This window comes from Delphinus delphis, chromosome 3 (genome assembly GCF_949987515.2).
Source record: "Delphinus delphis chromosome 3, mDelDel1.2, whole genome shotgun sequence".
In the NCBI taxonomy this organism is placed as follows: Eukaryota; Metazoa; Chordata; class Mammalia; order Artiodactyla; family Delphinidae; genus Delphinus; species Delphinus delphis.
Genome location: NC_082685.1, coordinates 142,640,967 through 142,668,171, shown reverse-complemented (window position 1 = coordinate 142,668,171; position 27,205 = coordinate 142,640,967). Strand labels below are relative to the sequence as shown.

The 27,205-nt window shown below is 39.2% G+C and overlaps 1 protein-coding gene across 7 annotated transcripts in view; it reads right to left on the bottom strand.

Annotated features, from left to right (window-relative positions):
* Positions 1-27,205, bottom strand: part of CPLANE1 (ciliogenesis and planar polarity effector complex subunit 1) — a 130,261-nt gene that overhangs the window by 7,890 nt on the left and 95,166 nt on the right. For all 7 annotated transcript variants that reach the window (XM_060009574.1, XM_060009578.1, XM_060009579.1 and 4 more), the window contains 7 exons: positions 24,843-24,873; positions 23,930-24,061; positions 18,580-18,745; positions 16,451-16,509; positions 15,829-15,996; positions 14,667-14,794; positions 11,347-11,436 (listed from right to left, as the gene is read on the bottom strand). In XM_060009574.1, coding sequence (XP_059865557.1) covers positions 11,347-11,436; positions 14,667-14,794; positions 15,829-15,996; positions 16,451-16,509; positions 18,580-18,745; positions 23,930-24,061; positions 24,843-24,873 — 774 coding nt within the window. The remainder of the gene's footprint in view (positions 1-11,346; positions 11,437-14,666; positions 14,795-15,828; positions 15,997-16,450; positions 16,510-18,579; positions 18,746-23,929; positions 24,062-24,842; positions 24,874-27,205) is intronic.

The following is a 27,205-nucleotide window of genomic DNA, read 5'->3' as shown; positions in this document are numbered from 1 at the left end:
GTGCTCAGGAAGACTTTAAGCAGCTCTCTGCTAATGGGTGGGGTGGGGCTGTGTCCATCCCTGTTGATTGGCCTGAGGCGTCCTAGCACTGGAGCCTACAGGTTGTTGGGTGGGGCAAAGTCTTGGAGACAAAATGGCAGCCTCCTGGAGTGCTCACACCAAAGAATACTCCCCAGAACCACCGTGTCTTGTCACCACACTAAGCCACAGCTGCCCCACCACCACCTCTGCAGGAGACACTCCAATACGAGCAGGTAGGTATGGCCCAGGCTCTTATGAGGTCACTGCTTTTTTCCCTGGGTCCTGGTGCGCACAAGACCTTGTGTGTACCCTCCAATAGAGGAGTTTCTGTTTCTCCCAGTCTTGTGGAATTCCTGCAATCAAACTCCACTAGCCTTCAAAGCCAGATTCTCTGGGGGCTCCTACTCCAGTTGCCAGACCCCCAGGCTGGGGAGCCTGACGTGGGGCTCAGAACTTTCACTATTGTGGGAGAGCTTCTGTGGTATAATTATTTTCCATTTTGTGGGTCACCCAAATTTTGTGGGATTTGATTTTATTGCAATTGTGCCCCTCCTACTGTCTCACTGTGGCTTCTTTGGATGTAGGATATTCTCTATGGTAGGTTCCAGTGGGTTTTTTTTGTCTATGGTCGTTCAGCAGTTGTTATTTTCATGCTTTCCTAAAAAGAGGTGAGCTCACGTTCTTCTCTGCCATCTTGACTCCATCTCCTCTGGCCACCGCTTTTGATTTTAAAAGTAATGGTAACCGAGATTGGTTCAAGATGGCGGAGTAGAAGGACGTGTGCTCATTCCCTCTTGCAAGAGCACAGGAATCACAACTAACTGCTGAACAATCATCGACAGGAAGACACTGGAACTCACCAAAAAAGATACCCCACATCCAAAGACAAAGGAGAAGGCGCAATGCAGGAGAGGTGCAATCACAAACAACTTGTGGGTGGGCAACTCACAAACTGGAGAACAATTATACCACAGAAGTCCACCCACTGGAGTGAAGGTTCTGAGCCCCACGTCAGTCTTCCCAACCTGGGTGTCTGGCAACAGAAGAAGGAATTCCCAGAGAATCGACTTTTGAAGTCTAGCGGGATTTGATTCCAGGACTTCAACAGGACTGGGGGAAACAGACTCCACTCCCGGAGGGCATAAAGTAGTGTGTGCACCAGGACCCGGGGGAAGGAGCAGTGACCCCCCTAGGAGACTGAATCAGACCTACCTGCTAGTGTTGGAGGGTCTCCTGCGGAGGCGGTGGACAGCTGTGGCTCACCGTGAGGACACGGACACTGGCAGCAGAAGTTCTGGGAAGTATTCCTCGGCATGAGCCCTCCTGGAGTCCGCCATTAGCCCCATTAAAGAGCCTGTAGGCTCCAGTGCTGGGTCAACTCAGGCCAAGCAACAGGGAGGGAACTCAGCCCCACCCATCAGCAGACAAGCGTATTAAAGTTTTACTGATCTCTGCCCAACAGATCAACACCCAGCTCTACCCACCACCAGTCCCTCCCATCAGGAAGCTTCCACAAGCCTCTTAAGACAGCCTCATCCACCAGAGGACGGAGAACAGAAGCAAAAAGAACTACAACCCCACAGCCTGTGGAATGAAAACCACATTCACAGAAAGTTAGACAAAATGAAAAGGCAGAGGACTATGTACCAGATGAAGGAACAAGATAAAACACCACCAGAAAAAGAACTAAATGAAGTGGAGATAGGCCACCTTCCAGAAAAAGAATTCAGAATAATGATAGTGAAGATTATCCAGGACCTCGGACAAAGAATGGAGGCAAAGATCGAGAAGATGCAAGAAATGTTTAACAAAGACCTAGAAGAATTAAAGAACAAACACCTAGAAGAACTAAAGAACAAACAAACAGAGATGAACAATACAATAACTGAAATGAAAATATACTAGAAGGAATCAATAGCAGAATAACTGACGCAGAAGAATGGATAAGTGACCTGGAAGACAGAATGGTGGAATTGACGGTGGTGGAACAGAAAAAAGAATGAAAAGCGATAAAGACAGCCTAAGAGACCTGTGGGACAACATTAAACTCACCAACATTCACATTATAGGGTTCCCAGAAGGAGAAGAGAGAGAGAAAGGACCAGAGAAAATATTTGAAGAGATTATAGTCAAGAAGTTCCCTAACATGGGAAAGGAAATATCCACTCAAGTCCAGGAACTGCAGAGAGTCCCAGGCAGGATAAACCAAAGGAGAAACACGCCAAGACACACAGTAATCAAATTGACAATAATTAGAGACAAAGAAAAATTATTAAAAGCAACAAGGGAAAAATGACAAATAACATACAAGGGTACTCCCCTAAGGTTAACAGATGATTTCTCAGCAGAAACTCTACAAGCCAGAAGGGAGTGGCACGATATATTTAAAGTGATGAAGGGGAAGAACCTACAACCAAGGTTACTCTACCCAGCAAGGATCTCATTCAGATTTGAGGGAGAAATCAAAAGCTTTACAGACAAGCAAAAGCTAAGAGAATTCAGCACCACCAAAACAGCTCTACAGCAAATGCTAAAGGAACTTCTCTAAGTGGGAAACACAAGAAAAGGACCTACAAAAACAAACCCAAAACAATTAAGAAAATGGTATTAGGAACAAACATATCAATAATTACCTTAAAGGTGAATGGATTAAATGCTCCAACCAGAAGACACAGGCTCATTGAATGGATACAAAAACAAGACCCATATATATGCTGTCTACAAGAGACCCACTTCAGACCTAGGGACACATACAGACTGAAAGTGAGGGGATGGAAAAAGATATTCCATGTAAATGGAAATCAAAATAAACCTGGAGTAGCAATACTCATATCAGATAAAATAGACTTTAAAATAAAGACTGGTACAAGAGACAAGGAAGAACAGTACATAATGGTCAAGGGATCAATCCAGGAAGAAGATATACAATTATAAATATATGTGCACCCAACACAGGAGCACCTCAATACATAAGGCAAATGCTAACAGCTATAAATGAGGGAATTGACAGTAACAGTAATAGTGGGGCACTTTAACACCTCACTTACACCAATGGACAGATCATCCAGATAGGAAATTAATAAGGAAACACAAGCTTTAAACGCCACAATAGACCAGACAGATTTAAGTGATACTTATAGGACATTCCATCCAAAAACAGCAGATTACACTTTCGTTTTTTTATTTTTTATAAATTTATTTATTTATTTATTTTTAATTTTTGGCTGTGTTGGGTCTTCGTTGCTGCACGCAGCCTTTGTCTAGTTTCAGAGAGCGGGGGCTGCTCCTCGTTGAGGTGCACAGACTTCTCACTGCAGTGGCTTCTCTTTGTTGCAGAGCACAGCCTCTAGGCACACGGGCTTCAGTAGGTGTGAAACATGGGCTTCAGCAGTTGAGGCTCGCGGGCTCAGTAGTTGTAGTGCACAGGCTTAGTTGCTGTGCGGCATGTGGGATCTTCCTGGACCAGGGATCGAACCGTGTCCCCTGCATTGGCAGGCGGATTCTTAACCACTGTGCCACCAGGGAAGTCCCTACACTTTCTTCTCAAGTGCACATGGAACATTCTACAGGATCAACCACATCTTGGGTCACAAATCAAGCCTTGGTAAATTTAAGAAAACTGAAATCATATCAAGCATCTTTTCCAACCACAACGCTATGAGATTAGAAATAAATTACAGGGGAAAAACATAAAAAAAACAACACATGGAGGCTAAACAACACATTACTAAATAACCCAGAGATCAGTGAAGCAATCAAAGAGGAAATCAAAAAATACCTAGAGACAAATGACAACGAAAACACGACCATCCAAAACATATGGAATGCAGCAAAAGCAAAGTTCTAAGAAGGAATTTTATAGCAGTACAATCCTATCTCAAGAAATAAGAAAAATCTCAAGTAAACAATCTAACCTTACACCTAAAGGAACTAGAAAAAGAAGAACAAACAAAAGCCAAAGTTAGTGGAAGGAAAGAAATCATAAAGATCAGGAGCAGAAATAAAAGAAATAGAAACAAAATAGCAAAGATCAATAAAACTAAAAGCTGGTTCTTTGAGAAGATAAACAAAATTGATAAACCTTTAGCCAGACTCACCAAGGAAAAGAGGGAAAGGACTCAAATCAATAAAATTAGAAATGAAAAAGGAGAAGTTACAACAGACACGCAGAAATACAAAGCATTCTAAGAGACTAGTACAAGCAACTCTATGCCAATAAAATGGACAACCTGGAAGAAATGGACAAATTCTTATAAAGGTATAATCTTACAAGACTGAACCAGGAAGAAATAGAAAATATGAACAGACCAATCACAAGTAATGAAATTGAAACTGTGATTAAAAATCTTCCAACAAAAAAAGTCCAGGACCAGATGGCTTCACAGGTGAATTCTATCAAACATTTAGGCAAGAGCTAACACCCATCTTTCTCAAACTCTTCCAAAAAATTGCAGAGGAAGGAACACTCCCAAACTCGTTCTATGGAGCTACCATCACCCTGATACCAAACCAAACATATCACAAAAAAAGAAAATTACTGACCAATATCATTGCAGAATATAGATACACAAATCCTCAACAAAGTACTAGCAAACAGAATTCAACGGCACATCAAAAGGATCATACACCATAATCAGGTGGGATTTATCCCAGGGATGCAAGGATTCTTCAAATCAATGTGATACACCATATTAACAAATTAAAGAATAAAAAGCATATGATCATCTCAATAGATGCAGAAAAACTTCTGACAAAATGCAACACCCTTTTATGGTTAAAAACTCTCCAGAAAGTGGACATAGAAGGAACCTACCTCAACATAATAAAGGCCATATGACAAACCCACAGCAAATATCATTCTCAATGGTGAAAAACAAAGCATTTCCTCTAAGATCAGGAAGAAGACAAGGATGTCCACTCTCATCACTCTTATCCAACAGTTTTGGAAGTCCTAGCCATGGCAATCAGAGAAGAAAAAGAAATAAAGGGAATAAAAAATTGGAAAAGAAGAAGTAAAACTGTCACTGTTTACAGATGACATGATACTATACATAGATTATCCTAAAGATGCCACCAGAAAACTACTAGAGCTAATCAATGAATTTGGTAAAGTTGCAAGATACAAAATTAATGCACAGAAATCTCTGGCATTCCTATACACTAAAAATGAAAGATCAGAAAGAGAAATCAAGGAAACAACCCCATTCACCACTGCAACAAAAAGAATAAAATACCTAGGAATAAACCTACCTAAGGAGGTCAAAGACCTGTACTCAGAAAACTATAAGACACTGATGAAAGAAATCAAAGATGACACAAACAGGGCTTCCCTGGTGGCACAGTGGTTGAGGGTCCGCCTGCCGATGCAGGGGACACGGGTTCGTGCCCCAGTCCGGGAGGATCCCACGTGCCGCGAAGCGGCTGGGCCTGTGAGCCATGGCCGCTGAACCTGCGCATCCGGAGCCTGTGCTCTGCAACGGGAGAGGCCACAACAGTGAGTGGCCCGCGCACCACAAAAAAAAAAAAAAAAAGATGACACAAACAGATGCAGAGATATACCATGTTCTTGGATTGGAAGAATTGATGTTGTGAAAATGACTATACTACCTAAAGCAATCTACAGATTCAATGCAATCCCTATCAAATTACCACTGGCATTTTTTACAGAACTAGAACAAAAAATCTTAAAATTTGTATGGAGACACAAAAGACCCCAAATAGCCAAAGCAATCTTGAGGGAAGAAAACGGAGCTGGAAGAATGAGACTCCTTGACTTCAGACTCTACTACAAAACTACAGTAATCAAGACAGTATGGTACTGGCACAAAAACAGAAATATAGATCAATGGAACAGGATAGAAAGCCCAGAGATAAACCCACACACCTATGGTCAACTAATCTATGACAAAGGAGGCAAGGGTATATATACAGTGGAGAAAAAACTGTCTCTTCAATAAGTGGTGCTGGGTAAACTGGGCAGCTACATGTAAAAGAATGAAATTAGAACACTCTCTAACACCATACACAAAAATAAACTCAAAATGGATTAAAGACCTAAATACAAGACCGGACACAATAAAGCTCTCAGAGGAAAACACAGGAAGAACACTCTTTGACATACATCACAGCAAGATCTTTTTTGATCCACATCCTAGAGTAATGGAAATAAAAACAAAAATAAACAAATGGGACCTAATGAAACTTAAAAGCTTTTGTATAGCAAAGGAAACTACAAACAAGACAAAAAGACAAATCTCAGAATGGGAGAAAACATTTGCAAAGAAATCAGCGGACAAAGGATTAATCTCCAAAATATATAAACAGCTCATGCAGCTCAATATTAAAAAAGCAAACAACCCAATCAAAAATTGGCAAAAAAAAAAAAAAATTGGCAGAAGACCTAAATAGACATTTCTCCAAAGAAGACATACAGATGGCCAAGAAGCACACGAAAAGCTGCTCAGCATCACTAATTATTAGAGAAATGCAAATCAAAACTACAGTGAGGTATCACCTCACACCAGTTAGAATGGGCATCATCAGAAAATCTACAAACAACAAGTGCTGGAGAGGGTGTGGAGAAAAGAGAATCCTCTTGCACAGTTGGTGGGAATGTAAATTGATACAGCCACTATGGAGAAGAGTATGGAGGTTCCTTAAAAAACTAAATATAGAATTAACATATGACCCAGCAATCCCACTACTGGGCACATACCCAGAGAAAACCATAATTCAAAAAGACACATGCACCCCCAATGTTCATTCCCGCGCTATTTACAATAGCCAGGATCATGGAAGCAACCTAAATGCCCATCGTCAGATGAATAGATAAAGAAGATGTGGTACATATATACAATGGAATGTTACTCAGCCATAAAAAGAAACGAAATTCGGTCATTTGTAGAGACGTGGATGGACCAAGAGACTGTCATACAGAGGGAAGTAAGTCAGAAAGAGAAAAACAAATATCGTATATTAACACATATATGTGGAATTTTGAAAAATGGTACAGATGAACTGGTTTGCAAGGCAGAATAGAGACACAGATGTAGAGAACAAACGTATGGACACTAAGGGGAGAAAGCAGGGGTGGGGTGGGCTGATGAATTGGGAGATTGGGATTGACATATATACACTAATATGTATAAAATAGATAACTAATAAAAAAGAAACAAAAACAAAACAAAACAAAAAAAGCAACAGTAACCTCTAGGACAAGAGAGTCCAGGGAGGAGAGGCCACAGGAAAAAAAAAAAATGGAACTCTGGAGAAGTTCCAAGTTAAAAGCTGGATGAACTCAGAGAGCTGGGCCTTCCTTGCCTCTCTCTCTTATGGAAAGTCTCGTGGAAGCTTCACAGGAGTGATGTTCTTGGCATCGCCACTCACGCTTCACAGCTACAATTCACCTTTGGGCATAGGCATCAAGGTAAGTGCAGTAGCCACACATTATAGCCCCCTTCCTCCTTCCTGAATATCAGTATTTGCTGAAAAGAAACATTCATCCCAGCTCTCGCGCACAGGCAGCTTAGCGCATCGGCCCATCGACAGCGCTTCTCCGCACGAGGCCTGGAGGAGCTGGCCCCACCTAACACACTTCATGTTCCAAAGCCAGTATTACAGCACATTCTACCCCTACTGGGTGACCTGAAGAAACACCCAAGATGGTTGTATATGTGGGGTATACGATGGGAAGTAAACTCAGCTCCCAACAAGCAGGCCTGTGGCTCCTTGAAGAGGGGAAGAAGAGGTAACAGAGTGCTAAGGTTTGGGCCACCTGGTCTTTCATCTCTCTACCAACCTCGTGCTAAGGATACCTCCAAGAAATAAGCACCCCCCGGCCCCCAAATAACAGCAGTACACATTTTGGCATTTACTATGGGCTATGCACCGCTACCTACATTCAGTCCGCTGAATTACCAGAGAGCCCCAGGACCTGGTCATTGGTCTTTTTACACATCTACGTCCTCCCTCGCTGACCTCATCTAGTTCCATGGCTGGAAATACCTACATGCTGACAACTCTCAAACCTGTATCTCTAGCTTCACAGGGCAAACGGCCTTCTTGACACCTTGCCTTGGATGTGCAATAAACATCCCAATATTAACATGTCCAAAATCAAACTGTTAACTTCTGCCCTATTCCGGGGAAATGCTCTATATTCCAAATCGAATGACTTCCCCCCATTTTTATTATTATAACCCTAGTCCAAGGAATATCTCTGTGCTTGTCTGCTGCCTTCTGTTCTTTTTCTCCCACATGTTCTAAAATGTAAATTATATTATCTCCCTGCTTAATTCCCTCCAATGGAGTCCCACTGGATGCAGAGTAAAATCCAATCCAGGCAATCTATCAAGGTTGCCTCTGTAGCAGGGCTTTGAACTTGCTCTTCTCGCCGCCTGGAACTGTTCTTCCTTATTGTTACATGACAACCCCGTTTTCAACATTCAGCATCTTCACTCCAATGACACCTCCTAAAAGAGACCTTCAAGGTCTCCCATATCTTATTTTTGTGCTACCGTCTGCGTTGTTCCTGACTGACAGTGCCTGGTAAGTAGCAGGAGCTCAACAGACTGCTGCAGAATAAATACTCTTCATGAAAGTCCTGTGGGGAAACAGTTACTATCCCCATTTTGCAAATGAGGAAGGTGAGGCTTAGGGCGTTATGTAATGGCCCAGATGAGAGAGATGATCTATGCCCAGAACCTGAGCTAATATGTTGACTTCCTGTTCTTTTGGGGGAGGGAAGAATAGTACTTAGAGGGCTCTTTTGGATAATCTTCACATCTGTAAGTGAGAAACGGGTCTATTTATCTGGATCCCCAAGGCAGCAGCTTTCCAATAGCTTGCTTCCTGGATTACAGGGAGAAGGGTGGCAGTACAAGAGGGCTTAGGGATTCTTCTGATTAGCCCCAAGGGTCTGAAACAGAAGTAAGGTTAACATCATCCTGTAGCACCTGTGGTCACCACTTCAGAATCCAATGTGAGGACTGTGCTCTAGTTGAAAAAGGGCTGACTTTTTTTTCTGATATTTAAAGACAACACTGAGTATTTTGGGGTGTGATTGAAAGTTTCATATTAAAATAATTATTTCAGTAAATATTACTAAGGAACAATTTTTGAAAAACTGTGAAAGAAAAAATATCTATGAATGCACAATTGGAATGCACATGTGAACACACTGTGTTTAAAAAAAAAAAACAGCTGGTAAAACAGAAAAGGTTGAGACTGAGGATAAAAAGAAGAGAAACCAACAGGTAGTTAAGCAGTATTGTGACTACAAGGGTAGGCTGTCCCTCCAGAGTAGATGGAAACAATGGAGGCGGGGTGCTGAAGTTGTTCTTTCAAGTCTTCCAGATATGGTAAGAGATTAGCAAAGATTGTGACCATTAACTAATCCCACCCCTATCTCCGCTGTAATTAATTTGGTATCTAACCTTTGCTACTCTTGTTTTGTCAAATGAACATAATTACTGCCATCTAGAAAGAATGATAGATCATCACCAAGTCGGCTGATACTAAGGTTAATAAGCCTACATTTTAGGGTAAACTTTTACCTGTGGGGTATCTACAAACCTCGAGAGGCTATCACTGGCTTTCTCTCACCTTGCTTTACACAGGGATGGCTTTGTAATTTCCTTTGCTTCAGATCAAAGTGCACTTCTCTAGATTTATTTGGGATATCCAATTTTGAGATAAAAAAAAATATGAAAAAAATTCTGTGAAACGGAACATGTGCAAAGCTTCTCCAGGTGGGGTGTTCCTACCCCAACATGGCCAGGGAAAGCTTTCTAAGGTCAAAAGTAAGTGATATATCAAGAAGAAACCCCACAGTGGAAACTAGTGGGCAAGTGCACCAGCTTCCCCTAAAGTAGCATCTTTCTCTGTAGGAGAGTGAATGCCGCCTCTGTTTCTTCATTGCCAAATAACTCTATAGAGTCTTGCCTGAGGAGTCTGAAACTGAACAGTAACCCTGAGTCCATTAGCTCCATCTCCCCTAGAAGAAAACCCTGCTCCTCCTCTTGCCCAACCTGGGCCAATTATTAGGCCACAGTCTAGACAAACACCCAAGCTAGAAACCTGGAATCATACTCTCAGGGGCTGGACACTGGACAGTGAAGGAAATACTTCTCTTTGCCTTTCTACGGGCAAGGCCTCATGCTAGGTCATAACTCACTTCAAGAACACAAAACCCTGAGTCTCTGGAGGCTTCATAATACAATACAAAGGTACATATAATTTCAGCTATTTTTAGGGGTAACATTGTATTTTGGGGCATTTTATCTGTTAAAATAAACATTGCTCCATATTTGCTTAGAAAAGAATAAAAAGCTATGGGGTATTCTAAATTAGAAAACATCGTAACAAAAGATTAAAATGAGAAACTTTGAAAGAAAAAAACTAGCCTGGGATTATAAAATTAAAAGCACAGGAAATGATGCTTCTTGGACTCAAATTAATCCCAGTAACTGGAGGCTTGGGTTTTAATGCAGACAGTGGGGGAAAGTATGGAAAGGACCAAGTAGAATTTCTAGAAGGTATAGCCATCGACACTAAAACTTGATAAATATGTTAAATAGCAGAGTAGACACAGCTGAAGAGAGATGTGATGTAAACTGAAAGAAGAATCTGCAAAGAAAGGAGACAGCAGTGGAGAGAGGCATAATAACAGGAACAGATTAATTCACATCTCTCATCATTTTTATGGTATATATGAATTAGTGTTTTCATCATTATTCCCATCAAATTTAGTTCTTTAATTCCACAGATACCTCACTGGATTAAATGAGATCATGCACATAAGATGTTAATACAATGCTTGGCATCAAGTAAGTTCTCTATAACTGCCAGCTGTTCTTTCTATTGTTCTAAGGGGATTTGAGCAGGCCACTTGGCTTCTCTATACCTCAGCTTCCTCAGCTGTAAGATGGGGATAAGAGTTGCCCTGACTATCTACCAGGGTTGTTACAGACAGCTAATAGGAGGATGAATGTGAAACTGTTTTTTAAATTGTGGAGAGTAACAGCAGTTGAGGGGTGGGCTCGGGGAGATGTCAGGGACTGAGATAATGATGTATAATTTCCCTCTCTCTCCATCAGAGCAGAGCTAATTGGGCCAAACTTATGGGTCTGTGTGCTCCATGGCTATGCGATCACAGCACCTTCCTGAGTACTTGTTTTTATGTTCAGCACTGTGCTTATTAAACCCATTACCACCACCTAGCCACACTCTTCATACTGAAATCCGTATTTGACATTTCTAAGAGTGATTTATGATTTAAAAATTTTTAGTATTAAGCTCAAGAACTTTCTAACCTTTATCCCATACCTTTTTGGACGGTAACTGGAGACTGCACAGCCTTTCTTACTGCCACTTTGGCTCCACCAGCTTTCCTCTGTATGGTAAAAGTAGCAGTTCCTATAAAGACAGGCAAACTTCTTTAGCCTTCCATATGCACCTTTCATGTTGTAAGTTCTTTGAGGACCGAAATCTTCTGCTTAGTAGGGGCCCAATAAATGGTGGTTGATTTGAACCAAGAAAGCAAAACAAAAGTGCAGATGAAGGAAGGGAAAGTCTACTTTGAGACTTGGTATCCTTATAGCACAACCACGGACCTTTCTCATATGGCAAATGTGCCCTGGCAACTGGAAAAGCCAGGTGTATAAGCCTATTTCCAGTAAATACCTAGACAAAATGCAAAGAGAATGATCAACTAAGGTTTCTTAAATTCCAGGATTAGTAGCAACTATTTACTGTTTGTTATGCAAAATGTTTTATGTTATGATCCACAACAGCTCTATGTGGTAGGATTTAAGAAACATCTGAGAGCACAAAGTGAGCAGCAGAGCTGGGCTATGAACCTAGGCCCGGATGATTTCAAAGGCTAGACCTATTATTTATGCTTATAATGCTTCTCAGATACTTATCATATAGTCCTTATATATTGTTTTTGACAGAATTAAACACAAAACAAGCAAAAAAAAAAAAAAAGAAAGAAAGAAAACTCTTAAATTTAACAGTTTGCGCACGGGGCTGAAGAAGTTAGCCAAAAACTGTATACTGCTTTATAGAAGACAGATAGTTGGGACTTCCCTCGTGGCACGGTGGTTAAGAATCCGCCTGCCAATGCAGGGGACATGGGTTCGAGCCCTGGTCCAGGAAGATCCCACATGCCACGGAGCAACTAAGCCCGTGCGCCACAACTACTGAGTCTGTGCTCTAGAGCCCAAGAGCCACAACTACTGAAGTCCGCGCGCCTAGAGCCTGCACTCTGCACCAAGAGAAGCCACCGCAATGAGGAGCCGGCGCACCACAACGAAGAGTAGCCCCTGTTCGCCGCAACTAGAGAAAGCCCGTGCGCAGCGATGAAGACCCAACCAGCCAAAAATAAATAAATAATTTAATTTAATAAATAAATAAAAGACAGCAACATATAGTCAAACTCAAAGAATTTTCAGGAAAACTTCTTTTCCAGAAGAACTGCAGGGAATTTTTAAATCTTGATGGATCCTCACTTCCCACCTGTGCAACAATTAAACTTGCCCCAGCGGGCTCATGTTGTCTGTGTCACGGACTGGAAGAGCCCGGTTTCTCCCACTGCCGCTGAATGTTGTCAGGGGAATGGCTGGGTTCTGGATGTGGCAGAGGCAGTCAGGGAGGTCAGTGTGTTCACAGTCCCTCAAGTTGACTCTCCTACCTTTGCCTTGGAGGTCCAGGAAGCTGAGTGACAGGTCAGCTCAGATAACAGTTAGGCATATGGTGTTCTATGACACAGTATAAATACTACAATACCTGCCCATTAATATTCTTGAACAATAATTAGTTTATATATAGCTATTTTTAAGCAAAAAAGCTAAATAGCCTTTTTTTCCCATTTATCCAGTTATTCAATTATTTCATTTGTTCAATGTGAAGGGGTAACACAGATGTAGAAAGTGTTGCTACCCTCAAATCATTTAGTCTATCCCGGGACATAACCAAGTTTATAAGTAACTACAACATAAGACCTGTTGCAGTAGTGCCTCAAGAAGGGCAGAAACACATGACTGAGGGTTCAGAGGACAAAAAAAATAACTATATTAGTTACCAATGCTACTATTTGTCTCTAATATTCACAACTACCATGCAAGTTAAGTACCAGCCAGTTAAAAAATGAAAATATGGATGTTAAAATTCATTACACTGGGTTGGAAGAGCTAAAGAATTAAAATTAGGGATGTCTTCCAAGACACGGAGGGGAGGCATTTAAGGTATAAGGGAAATTTTCAAGGCAGGAATGGGAGCACACAGCACGTGTCTGGAAAACAAGCCTGCACGTGCTATGGGTCGTCCGGATTATATGCGGAAAGGAGGCTAAGGAGGCAGAAGGGGATGACACCTTAAAGGCCAGGGAGAGGGTTTGGACTTATCTGTGTGGGGACCTCTGAGTCACTGAGGACTTCTGAGTCTCTGGGCAGCAGGAGCATCTCATCAAGCATAGCTCAGCAAGGCAGGTAAGGGGACCAAAGAGGGCCAAGGCCTCAGCCCAGCCAAGAGCAAGGTAACAATACAGGCCTGACATTGGACAGGTCCAAGAAAAAGACATATTTCCACATAATCCAAGACTTTAAGAAACCGTGATTCAAGTTTAAAATCTTTTCCAGTTTTGGATATTTCTTTTCTTTAATTTTGGTAAATGTATCAGGTATAAAATAAAACTTAAAAAATTTTTTTAAATGGTTACTATTTTGAAATTCTAGTTTAAAAAAGAACAGTGTTTTCTTATTGTAATTCATCAATCAAAAGCAAGAGTTAACCAAACTATAAAGTTCTATCAAAAAGACTGCAATATATGGATACTTCCATTTTCTCAGTTAACGTGCATACTGAAGTTCAGGTTCTAGGTGTGGAGGCTCTAGACCCAGACTGGGTTCAAATCTAGACTCTACCACTTCCTAGATATCTGATCTTAGGCAGTTATGTCAACTTCCTCTGCCTTGGCTTTCTCTTGTTTAAAATGGGAACATAATAGTACCTTTCTCACCGAGTTGTAATTCAAGTGCTTAAATGGAACCTGGCACATTAGTTATTATTATACATTCTTAGCTGTACCTATGTATGCTACATGTTAACTATGATTATACATTTTAAAACAAATAAGTATGTTTTACTTTAGTAATCAAAACCCACATATGGCAAAATGAACTAAAGGCAGGCTAGTAATAAATAACAAATACTATATCTTCAAATGTGGAAAAGAATATTCAAAAAGGGTAAAAACGATACTATTTCAACCTGCTCCTGTTCTATTCCTACTCTATTATATATATCCATCCTGAAATCTATCAGAACTTGATTTATAAAAATGCCTACATCTTTAGCCACACAAAAGAAACAGATTCCCAAATAAGTCATATCACACAGAACTGACTGTTCAAATTCTATTACAAAAAGGCCATTAGTTTAAAAAGATTCCTAGGGTCTTCTCATTTCAAAGCAATAGAACAAAATCCCAGTACCGCTAACTCTTTATCAATCCCTTGCATTCTGTTGAAATGGGAACTGCTTTTCACTAAGATTTACAACTTTTACTAATGAAAACACAACTTTGGAGACAAGAAAAAATAGGTCCAAATTACACAAGATAAAAAAAAAGTTTTCAGTCTTACCACATGGCCAGGGTGAGCCTTGAGTTTGCCCCAAAAGTCTCCCCTTTTGGGTATAACTTGGTTTGATGGATATATATCTGACTTTTCCAGGTCTATGTATTGGAAAATTGTGATCATGTCGATTCTCTCTAAAGTAGAAATTACACAGTTATTATATTCCTAGAATCTTCTATCAGTGATAAACTACAATATTTCAAAAGATATAAATTCCAGCTCAGATTAATACATTCATTTTGTACCTCAGTGATGCATTCAGTGTATAATTCTCCTCATATCTCAAACTTCACTCATTTTTTTCCAAAGAACTTGTTTTTATCTCTCTATCCATTTCAAATGCTCTATACATTTGGCAGTTATTTATGTATTAAATACCATGCAGTATTCTAGGAAATATTCAAGGGGAGTCTCTGCTCTTTTGATTACACCCCAAATTACACACACACAAGTAATTTGATTACGTCTAGCTTTGTGTCGGGTAGCATTTCTTCTAGGCTCTTAAGTTACGTGATTATGTTTACAATCCTAATCAATTATTTTGCCAAAGGTGGTAATTTTTAACAACACTATACTGTCAATTCATTTCCTCCTTATGGGTCATTAACAAATATAATTTTGTGTTTGTTTGCCATATATAAGAAACTTTACACTTGGGTACTTTTCTTTAGTATCTATGTTTAATTAATTCTTGCCTAATGAACTAATATCCAAACCTAATGCAGGTCATTAATTTAAGAAGAAACATGTAACAGTATCTACAATTGAATCAGCAATAACTGGGTGGGAAGAAGAGGGAGAAGTGGTAAGCTGGTGATGACTATCTGTTTCTACAAGAAACAGAGCCAAGCAGAGAAACAGGGGAGCAGTTAGGAGGCAAATTACAGAAGGAATTATTAACAAAAACTACAGAAAAGAAGAAAACAGGATTGAACTGTATTAGGCATACAGAAGTGCTTTGTTATATCTTAATTAGACATTTAATGACATTTTTGTCTTTTTCCTTGGTGATTAAAACTAATGAAGACCTCATAATTACGGCACCATTTTCCCCTTCACTTTATTATCATAACTCAGAACAAGTCCACTGAACTTGAGTCACAAGAGCGCTTCACACTTATCACGCTTGACATTATCTTGCCAAATGACGTGCCAAACCTTGTCTTACCCTCTTGGAGAAAGGGAGCGTTGCCTTCTGGGAATTTGAGCAGGTCTGGGTTTGTTAGGCAATGGTTTCTGTGCAGTTGCTGGAAGCTGTACTGATTCAGATAACAGTTCATTCATCAGACTGTATGCTTGTGAGATTCGACGACTATAGTGGTCAGAGAGTAGCAATCTTTAGAGAAAGAATTAAACAACATTTAGTAAAAGAGTCACTTTCAGTTCATATTTCTAGAGGGAACATAGTGTTCAAAGACCACCTAGCATTTATTTTCTTCCATGCATTTCAATTCAAATTTCAGATTTCTGAAAACCATTAGGAGGTATTATTAAAGGCATCTGTAGTTATGGCCTTTGGGGTATTTTCAAAATGCACATACATATCTGGATTGGGAGAGGGAGGGGAATAGCAGAAATAAGGTATAAAAATTGAATGGAATAAATAATATTTGAAAGCAAATTCCGAAAAAGGCTATTGGAGTCTAATTATTTTCCTTGCAGTTAGCTCCCATAATTTTCTGTTTATCAACAAAAAAGGGACTACTATGCAAACCAGAATCCCTAAGGCATTGTCTACGGCCTTGAGGAAGCAAGAGAGAGAATGATCAGGGTGCAACCACCAAAATCACCTGTCTTTTTCGTGCTTCATCTTTTGTCTCAGCCTGATTTCCCTTGAAGTCATGTAAAACTGCACAAGAAATAACCAGTTAGTTCATTACTGTTCAATTCAAATAATTAAACCATTATGACCCTTGGAAAACATGAAAATTCCACTAACATATTTTAATAGGAAGTTAAAACATAATTTTGTTATTTAGTAAACAGTACAAAACACTGTCATATTTGATGAAGCTTCCTACCCCAGCACAAAATATGAAAATGTTAAATTAAAGCATCATGTAATTAAAATAAAATCCAATTTAATAAATGGAATGCAAAGTCTATTTTAGTAAACTAATGTATTTTCTCAAAAGGAGAAATCCTTATCAGCTGCATTTAAAATGGAAAATAGGAACATTTTAACGATGGAGACACCCATACTTTGTACTCTGTACTCTGTCTTATGATTAATCTCACCAAGAGCTTGGTTGATTAAAGCAGAAATGAGTCAGACATTTAAAACCATCACTTTGATGTTTTAAAATGTTTACCAGAAACCTACTATAGTGGGTTCATCGTGACTTGTAAACTCTTCAAAACTTATGTACCATGGGGTAAACTGGCCAACATCAGCTATATATGTCTTATTCCAGAACATTAAGAGTTACTGTTGAATTACTAATGAGGGTAAGTCCTTTCACATACAATTGTGTATATAAAAACGTACACACAGAAGTGGATTCACTTTCTCAAGGTCCTATACAGTAGTCAATAATAAATTTAAGGTCTTATTGATTTCTGATAAAAATGAAAACGAAAATTTTGATTACATTAACCCCTCACTAGTTCCATACCTTTACCCAAACAGAAGCTAAAAATAAACAATTATCTGCGATACTGAAGGAGATGTCACAAAGTCTATGAACAAAACAGTCCCAGTGCCCTCAGAGTTCATTTATTCTAAATTTGGATACAATTCTAACCATCTGGGGAATCTGCTTGGCTGACAGGGAGGGTGATATGCAAACTCATCCTCCGTGGGGTAGAAGAGCACAGATATACACACACACGGTAAGATTCTGGTCTTCAAGTAGCCCTGAAGGTCATTACCATGTCCCCAGAGCTATCAACAAAATGTCATCTAACATCTGCATGCTCTCTTCAGACACAGGTAAGTAAATTACACTCTTTAAATAATAGTTCACCTACTTTTGCACCATTTGGTGCTGAAATGTGACAACCTTATCTGGAAAATTCACTTACAGAATATGTTCCCCCCATGATGCTGAAAAAAGATGAAGTGCTATTATATTTTATTTCAGATGACAAAGTGAAAGATAAACTATAATCCAAGTGTAATCTAAATGTGAGTTTCACAGTTATGTAATCATCAAAGGAACACTGCTTTGTTTCACCTTCTGAAGAAAAACACTTTTGACCTGGCCATGGTGATGTCCATAGTCAGGGCTCAGGAAACGAATGTTGACAGTTTAACGGACAGTTGAAGCACACACACAGAAGTGCCACTGTTCTGTTGGTTCATAACTGGACCATACTTTAATAGATTTTTTTGTAGATAACTTATAGAGAGAAAATTGATTTTTAAAATAGCTTTACTACACACACAGTTGTTCAACTGCCACTGACTTTCACTGAAAATTAAGGGAGTGACTCCAACTGGTCACCCAACCCCTCGACCTCTTCATTTGGTTAAAATGCTAGAGCCACGGGACTTCCCTGGCTGTCCAGTGGTTAAGACTCTGTGCTCTCAATGCAGGGAGCCTGGGTTCAATCCCTGCTCAGGGAACACTATCCCACACACAGCAACTAAGTGCCTGCACGCCACAACTAAGACCTGGCGCAGCCAAATAAATAAATTAATTAATTAATTAAAAATAAAATAAAATGCTAGAGCCATAATTATCCTCAGGGAGAAAAAATAATCTAAGATAGTTCAATAGAACATGGTTTGTAGAATTCCCTGCTACATTTTGTTAAGGTAATTTCTTAACTTTTCCAGACTTAAGTAAAATGCTGACTTTTCTATCAAACAAAAAAATGCATCCAAATTATGTTAATCCTTTTCTTGAATACTTGCCAGGAAAACAACTACACATATTCTGTGATAATTCCATTACCCTTGATACTGCAGACTTACTGGGTTGCTCCTGGGGCAGAAAGGACGATGTTCTTGCCCTCTCTTTTCTGCTAGCTGATTTAAGTACTCTGCCATTCTTTCTTTTCGTTTTCTTTTCATCCAGACTTGAATCTCTTTTCTCTCCTTCTCAGTTCTTTGTGGACGTCTACCAGAGGAATGCTGAATCCTAAGAAATTTAACCACCAGGGCATAACTTGATGTTAAATTTGTTATGGAGATAAAAAGTATCACAACTACTGTTTCTTTGGACAGATTCTGCCGCATCTTGAAGAGTCAACTTGCTACAACCTGTCCCATGAAATCCACTGACAATGACCTCAGGTCACTGACAGCCTCTTCAGTCTTCATCTTACTGCACTTCTCTATAAATTTGGTACAACTGGCTTCTCCTTCCTGCTTTAAACTCTCTCTTACCTGGGTCTTTCTCTAACTCTCAAAACACGATGCAGCCTCTTAAACTGGTGCCTTTCTTCTCTGCTCACCATGAGATATTAATGTCTTTAAAGGTTCTGGTTTGGATTTCTTCACTTATAACCTATTTCTGGACTATCGCAATCACTTCCAAAACTTATACTACAGAGGTGACTTCTAAACTGATGCTTCTCTGGATGTGGCCTCACGTTCGTGCCCAGGCCGCACCTCCCAAGGGCCAACCCGAGCTAACAACCGAGCGTGGCAGGGATGTTGTGGCTGGCCCCGATCTACAGAGACAGGACTCCTCTGATGGGCGATTTTGGCAGGATGTCTCACCACTGACCCAGCTGAAACACGCTTAGAGCTACACTATACTCTGGGATTGCTTACCCAACCCTCTCTCCTTCACTGGCAGGGGTCAGAACTGCATTGGGGTCTGATGCCTCGCCCCACTTCTGATGTTTCCCTTCACAGGCATTTCTCTCAGTAAATCTTTTGTACATCTAATCCCATCTTGGCTTCTACACAAAGAGTACTGAGAGTGGCCCAAAAAAACAGGTGTTGTAGACGGGGATTTGGGGCAGACTCATCACCAAGTATGCGAAGAAGACACCATCCTAACTGGAAGATGGGTCACGCATACAGACGATGTGGCTGATACTGAACACCTGATTTCCTTCTGAGAGACTGGACTCTTTGTACATGCCAGGCAGAGGGTACCCTACCCAACCAGCCCCCAATGAATCAATAAGCCAAAAGGCATATGTATCCCAAAGAAGCATTACTAGAAGAGGCAGCCTTTATTCTATCAGGAATGAGTTCTGGGCCCAGGAAAGGCTACAAGAAAAAAACATTTTACCTAATGTTCCAAGGAAAAGCTATTTAAAATGTATTCTAAGGGTCCATATTCAGGGTAAAGTACTGTGAAATAAATCATTAATGCTTCTAAGAAGAAATAGGATTAAATCTATGTTGTACTCAGGGTGATGAGACCTTGGGAAAACTCAAAGGATACAGATGTGCTGTATTAGTTAAATAAACCAATCTATATATTGGAGGAGGGGGAGGAATGACATACACACCACAAAATGTATTTACAAAGAAAAAATCTATTTTAAGCTTTGAATTCGTTTCTTAAAAAATCAGAAAATTAGAAATCAATTAGAATTCAAATACAGGAAAAACAAACTATAAAAAACAAAAATACATGGAGGCTAAACACTGCACTGCTAAATAACCAAGAGATCACTAAAGAAATCAAAAAAATTTAAAAATACCTAGAAACAAATGACAACGAAAACACAATGATCCAAAACCTATGGATGCAGCAAAAGCAGTTCTAAGAGGGAAGTTTATAGCAATTCAAGCTCACCTCAAGAAACAAGAAAAACCTCAAATAAACAATCTAACCTTACACCTAAAGCAACTAGAAAAAGAAGAACAAAGAAAACCCAAAGTTAGTAGAAGGAAAGAAATCATAAATATCAGAGCAGAAATAAATGAAATAGAAAAAATAAAACAATAGCAAAGATCAATAAAACTAAAATTTGGTTCTTAGAGAAGATAAACAAAATTTATAAACCTTTAGCCAGACTCATCAAGAAAAAAAGGGAGAGAACTCAAATCAATAAAACTAGAAACAAAAAAGGAGAGATTACAACTGACACTGAAGGAATGCAAAGGATCATAAGGGACTACTACAAGCAACTGTATGCCAACAGAATGGACAACCTGGAAGAAATGGACAAATTCTTGGACAGGTATAACTTTCCAAGATTGAACCAGGAAGAATTAGAAAATATAAACAGACCAATCACAGGTAATGAAATTGAAACTGTAATTAAAAATCTTCCAAAAAACAAAAGTCCAGGAAGAGATGGCTTCACAGGAGAATTCTATCAAACATTTAGAAAGGAGTTTTAACACCTATCCTTCTCAAACTCTTCCAAAAAACTGCAGAGGAAGGAACACTCCCAAACTTGTTCTACAGGGCCACCATCACCCTGATACCAAAACCAGACAAAGATATCACAAAAAAAGAAAATTAGAGACCAATATCAATGATGAACATAGACGCAAAAAATCCTCAACAAAATACTAGCAAACAGAATCCAGCAACAGATTGAAAAGATCATACACCATGAGAAGTGGGATTTATCTCAGGGATGCAAGGACTCTGCAATATATGCAAAAAAATCAATGTGACACACCATATTAACAAATTAAAGAATAAAAACCATATGATCATCTCAATAGATGCAGGAAAAGCTTTTGACAAAATTCAACACCATTTATGATAAAAACTTTCCAGAAGGTGGCATTGGGGGAACCTAACTCAACATAATACAGGCCATATACAATAAACCCACAGCAAACATCATTCACAATGGTGAAAAACTGAAAGCATTTCCTCTAAGATCAGGAAGAAGACAAGGATGTCTACTCTCGCCACTCTTATTCAACATACTATTGGAAGTCCTAGCCACAGCAATCAGAGAAGAAAAAGAAATAAAAGGAATACAACTGGAAAAGAAGTAAAACTGTCACTGTTTGCAGATGACATGATACTATACATAGAAAATCCTAAAGACGCTAACAGAAAACTACTGGAACTAATCAATGAATTTGGTAATGTTGCAGGACACAACATTAATGCACAGAAACCTCTGGCATTCCTATACACTAACAATGAAAGATCAGAAAGAGAAATTAAGGAAACAATCCCATTTACCATCGCAACAAAAAGAATAAAATACCTAGGAATAAACCTACCTAAGGAGGCAAAAGACCTGTACTCAGAAAACTATAAAACACTGATGAAAGAAATCAAAGATGACATTAACAGATGGAGAAATATACGATGCTCCTGAATTGGAAGAATCAATGTTGTGAAAATGACTATACTGCCCAAAGCAATCTATAGGTTCAATGCAATCCCTATCAAATTACCAATGCCATTTTTCACAGAGCTAGAACGAGAAATTTTACAATTTGTATGGAAACACAAAAGACCCCAAATAGCCAAAGCAATCTTGAGAACGAAAAACGGAGCTGGAGGAATCAGGCTCCTGACTTCAGACTACACTACAAAGCTACAGTAATCAAGACAATATGGTACTGGCACAAAAACAGAAATACAGATCAATGGAACAGGACAGAAAGCCCAGAGATAAACCCATGCACATATGGTCACCTTATCTTTGACAAAGGAGGCAAGAATACACATGGAGAAAAGACAGCCTTTTCAATAAGTGGTGCAGGGAAAACTGGACGGCTACATGTAAAAGAATGAAATTTGAACACTCCTTAAAACCATACACAAAAATAAACTCAAAACGGATTAAAGACCTAAATGTAAGGCTGGACACTATAAAACTCTTAGAGGAAAACATAGGCAGAACACTCTAGGACATAAATCACAGCAAGATCCTTATTGACCCACCTCCTAGAGTAATGAAAATAAAAACAAAAATAAACAAATGGGACCTAATGACGCTTAAAAGCTATTGTACAGCAAAGGAAACCATAAACAAGACGAAAAGACAACCCTCAGAATGGGAGAAAATATTTGCAAACGAATCAACGGACAAAGGATTAATCTCCAAAATATAGAGCAGCTCATGTAGTTCAATATTAAAAAAAAAAAACCCAATCCAAAGATGGGCGGAGAACCTAAATAGACATTTCTCCAAAGAAAATGTACAGATGGCAAACAAATACATGAAAAGGTGCTCTCAACATCACTAATCATTAGAGAAATGCAAAGCAAAACCACAGTGAGGGGCTTCCCTGGTGGCGCAGTGGTTGAGAGTCCACCTGCCGATGCAGCGGACATGGGTTTGTGCCCTGGTCTGGGAAGATCCCACATGCCGTGGAGCGGCTGGGCCCGTGAGCCATGGCCACTGAACCTGCGCGTCTGGAGCCTGTGCTCCACAACGGGAGAGGCCACAGCAGTGCGAGGCCCGCGTATCGCAACAAAACAAAACAAAACAAAACAACCACAGTGAGGTATCACCTCACACCGGTCAGAATAGCTATCATCAAAAAATCTAAAACAATAAATGCTGAAGAGGGTGTGGAGAAAAGGGAACCCTCCTGCACTGTTAGTGGGAATGTAAATTCATACAGCCACCATTGAGAACAGTATGGAGGTTCCTTAAAAAACTAAAAATAGAGCTACCCTATGACACAGCAGTCCCACTACTGGGCATATACCCTGAGAGAACCATAATTCAAAAAGAGTCATGGACCACAATGTTCACTGCAGCTCTATTTACAATAGCCAGGACATGGAAGCAACCTAAGTGTCCATCAACAGATAAATGGATAAAGAAGATGTGGCACATATATACAATGGAATATTACTCAGCCATAAAAAGGAATGAAACTGAGTTATCTGTAGTGAGGTAGATGGACCTAGAATCTGTCATACAGAGTGAAGTAAGTCAGAAAAAAAAAAAACGAATACCGTATGCTAACACATATATATGGAATCTAAGAAAGCGGTACTGATGAACCAAGTGGCAGGGCCTGAATAAAGATGCAGACGTAGAGAATGGACTTGAGGACACAGTCTGGGAAGGAGAAGCTGGGATGAAGTGAGAGTAGCACTGACATATATACACTACCAAATGTAAAACAGATAGCTAGTGGGAAGCTGCTGCATAGCACAGGGAGATCAGCTCGATGCTTTGTGACCACCTAGAGGGGTGGGATAGGGAGGGTGGGAGGGAAGCTCAAGAGGGAGGGGATATGGGGATATATGTATACATATAGGTGATTCACTTTGCTATAAAGCAGAAACTAACACAACATTGTAAAGCAATTATACGCCAATAAAGAGGTAAAAATAAAATCACATAAAATATGGTCAATTTTAAATATTCTTAACTATAAACATTTTAAGCAGGTTAAAAATGAATTATTCAATGATTACCTGGAGATGCTCCTCGCCTGTTGTTCTGTTAAGCCAAGCTCTTCACTGGAAACTCCATCTTTTGCTATAAGGTCATTGATAATGTCTGCAATATCAGTCAGTTCACTCATCTGGAGCGGATCTACTGAAACACTTCATTCCCAAATGCAGTATGAGAGATATAAATCAGTATCTACAACTTAATTACATTAAGCAAAAATGAACATGTAAAACTATGCTCTCCAAGAGTATAAATGAACACAAAAAATGATAAACATATAACTAATTTCCTTCCATTGCTTTAATTCCAGTAATCCTCAGTGGAAAAGCCTAATCATCAATAATTGATAACTTCATATGCACTCTCAAAGGAGTAAACGTAAGGCCTAGGGGACAACTGGGACAACCAGGACAACAACCTGTCCTGCCTATTGAAATTTAATACATACGTAGTAAAAGAAAATGTAGCAAATGTAAGCTACTGTATTCTAATTACCTATGCTGAACAGTAAGGGATACAATATAACAATCCTCAGTTTCTTAAAACAGGAGGCCCCACCCCGGGGCTGTGGACCACTACTCCGCTACTGGTCTGTGGCCTGTCAGGAACAGGGCCACACAGCAGGAGGTGAGCACGGTGGGTGAGCGAGAACTTCATCTGCCGCTTCCCACTGCTCGCATTACTACCCGAACAATACTCATCCCCCAGCCCTGACGTCTGTGGAAAAACTGTCTTCCAAGAAACCAGTCCCTGGTGCCAAAAAGGTTGGGGACTGCTATCTTAAAACACCCCATTCCCAATGGGAATTACATTCCTTTAATCCACAAAAAATATGTAGTGTAGAAGTTTATATACATATGAACAACATTTCCACAACACATAATTTATACCTAACTCTAAGTAAAACTGTGAATTAATTCTTAAGATATTTACCTCTCAAATAATTCATCACTGTTATTCACACCTTAAAAAAAAAACATTACTATTAATAAAAATTTCAGGTCAGTTACTTTTTCTATTTTCGATTATTAACCTGATCTAGAAATTATATATACAGAAACTGAAATATTTTTAAACCTCCATTTGGTAGTGAATATTGTCCACATTTTAAGATTATTACTTTTCTATCCAGAGTACTCTGAATAATACATTTTAGGAGGTACAATCTTTCTTTGCTTCATACACAGTTTAGAATACTGGAGTGAGATTTACTAAAAAAACAAAAAACAAGAACTTCTGATGATCTAAAAGGAATACTTTTGGGAAAATATCTAATTTAACTCCAAGAGCCTTTACTTGGAAGAATATGCCCCAAAGAATAATTTTTAAACCTTGTCCAATATTAACAACACGTCTTTAAAGCAAAACACTTGGTCTACTCAATTTTCTGTATGTTTAACCCTCAAAGAGAATTGAGTTAATACAGGGAAAAGTGTCCTGACATCTCTTGTCAAAAACACTTCCTTGTTAAGATTTTCTTATCCTAAGATAAATCCACCCTGCCTCTAAGACTTAGAACATCCACATTTTTTTTTTTGGTTTAAGGCCCATGTTCATCATGTCCTTTATTATATCATCCATGCTCACATGTTTTTAATATTAAAACAATTTTGCTTTCTTAAGCACATGTTGTTTTGTTTGTTAATCCTCAAATCAAGAATTTTACATTATCTTTGCTCTCAGAGTCTGGTCATTTGCGAGTTCTTCGATAATGGTGTACATATAGGCTAATGAGATATAAAAGATCTGACTAAGAAATGAAACATTCCTTTCATCAAAAGGCAGAGAAGTGTTATATTCAAATAACTACTTTTAAAAGTAGTTACATAGGAAGATTCTATCCTTACTTCATTTTCAAAGCATTTTTGGAACTTTTTCTTTGGGACAGGCTTCACAATTTACTAGACACAATGGATCAGCTTCATTCCTTGATAGTGACGATTCCTTTTTTTAAAAAATTCCAAACAGTGACACTCAGCCTGATCATTTAATTCACTTATCAGAAACACCTCTGAGTAACTTATGGCTGTTAACAAAAATTAAATCCATTCTCAGTGACTAAATTATTTGGCACTGACAAGAACACTCAGAAGAATTTGCTAAGAAGTTAAAGTCAATTTCAAAAGAGTAAATTTGAGCTATTTGTGAGCACTAGAAGTAAAGGAATGACTGTACATCTTTCCAAGAAGTCAACCATGGAGAAGAAAACACCCATTAGGGCATCTAAATTCTGCACTTCTAAAAAAATACTAATTAGGTTTCTTTTTTAATTTATAATTAAACATTGAATACTAGAGAAAAAACATTTTTATTTATCCACCTTGACATGTGTTATGACATTTATTGACACTTCTCCTTGTTTTTTCTTCTTGCCTTAGAGTTTAAGAAGCTATTACAATCCTGAATGAATCATCGCCTTAACCTGGTACTCTCAATTTCTCTTTTCCTAGTACTTCCTTTTCTTCTGCCTTTAAACATAAGAGTTTATATTTATCCCCAACTCGAAATGATCTTTGACTTCATTTCATTTATCTCATTTCTATCTTCATTTTTCTCATTTCCTTTTACTGTCAGAATTCTTAAGTTGCCTATACTTAACAGCTTCTTGAGCCTGTCTTCGTCCCCAACCTTCTACCCTTGATATTACACTGAAAGTCCTCAAGTCCTTAAAAAAAACTCAGTCTTCATTCTTGACTTTCTGGCGGCTTGTGAAACTGTTAGTCACTCACTTTTTCTTGAAAACCCCTTTACCAGAGTCTGCTCATCCATTTCCCTCACTGGAGGTGGGGGCTCCCCTTGCTCTCTAATGGGTGGCATTTCACAGGTTGGTCCTCAGCTTTTCTCCTTTTTCCATCTTTCTTGCAGAAAACTGATACACTCTCTAAGTCTTAACTATACAATTAGGCAAAAGGCTTTTACATCTGTTTTTTAAGCCTAAAGCTCTCAGCAAGCTCTACTTCCTTATCAAAAACTAAATCCTAAATATGACATGGCCCTGCATCACCTTAAATGCTACATGTGGTCCGAAAATGCTCTAGAGTTTGATGTTAAGACCTGGTGATATCCTTGCTCTTAGTTTGACAATGCTAACCAGCCATTCACGTTCTCCTTCCTTTCCAACCACTTAGTCAGTGAGTATCATCAGCTGCCTATTCAGAATGTCTCTTGTTGCTTCTCCTTTCCCACAGTACTGCCCAGGCCCTCATCACTGCACAGGTCAGGTTAATCTAACAGCTCACTAACTGACCTAGGCCTCCACCCTGGTCCTCTTCCTAACCTCTTCCTAACCTCCACTG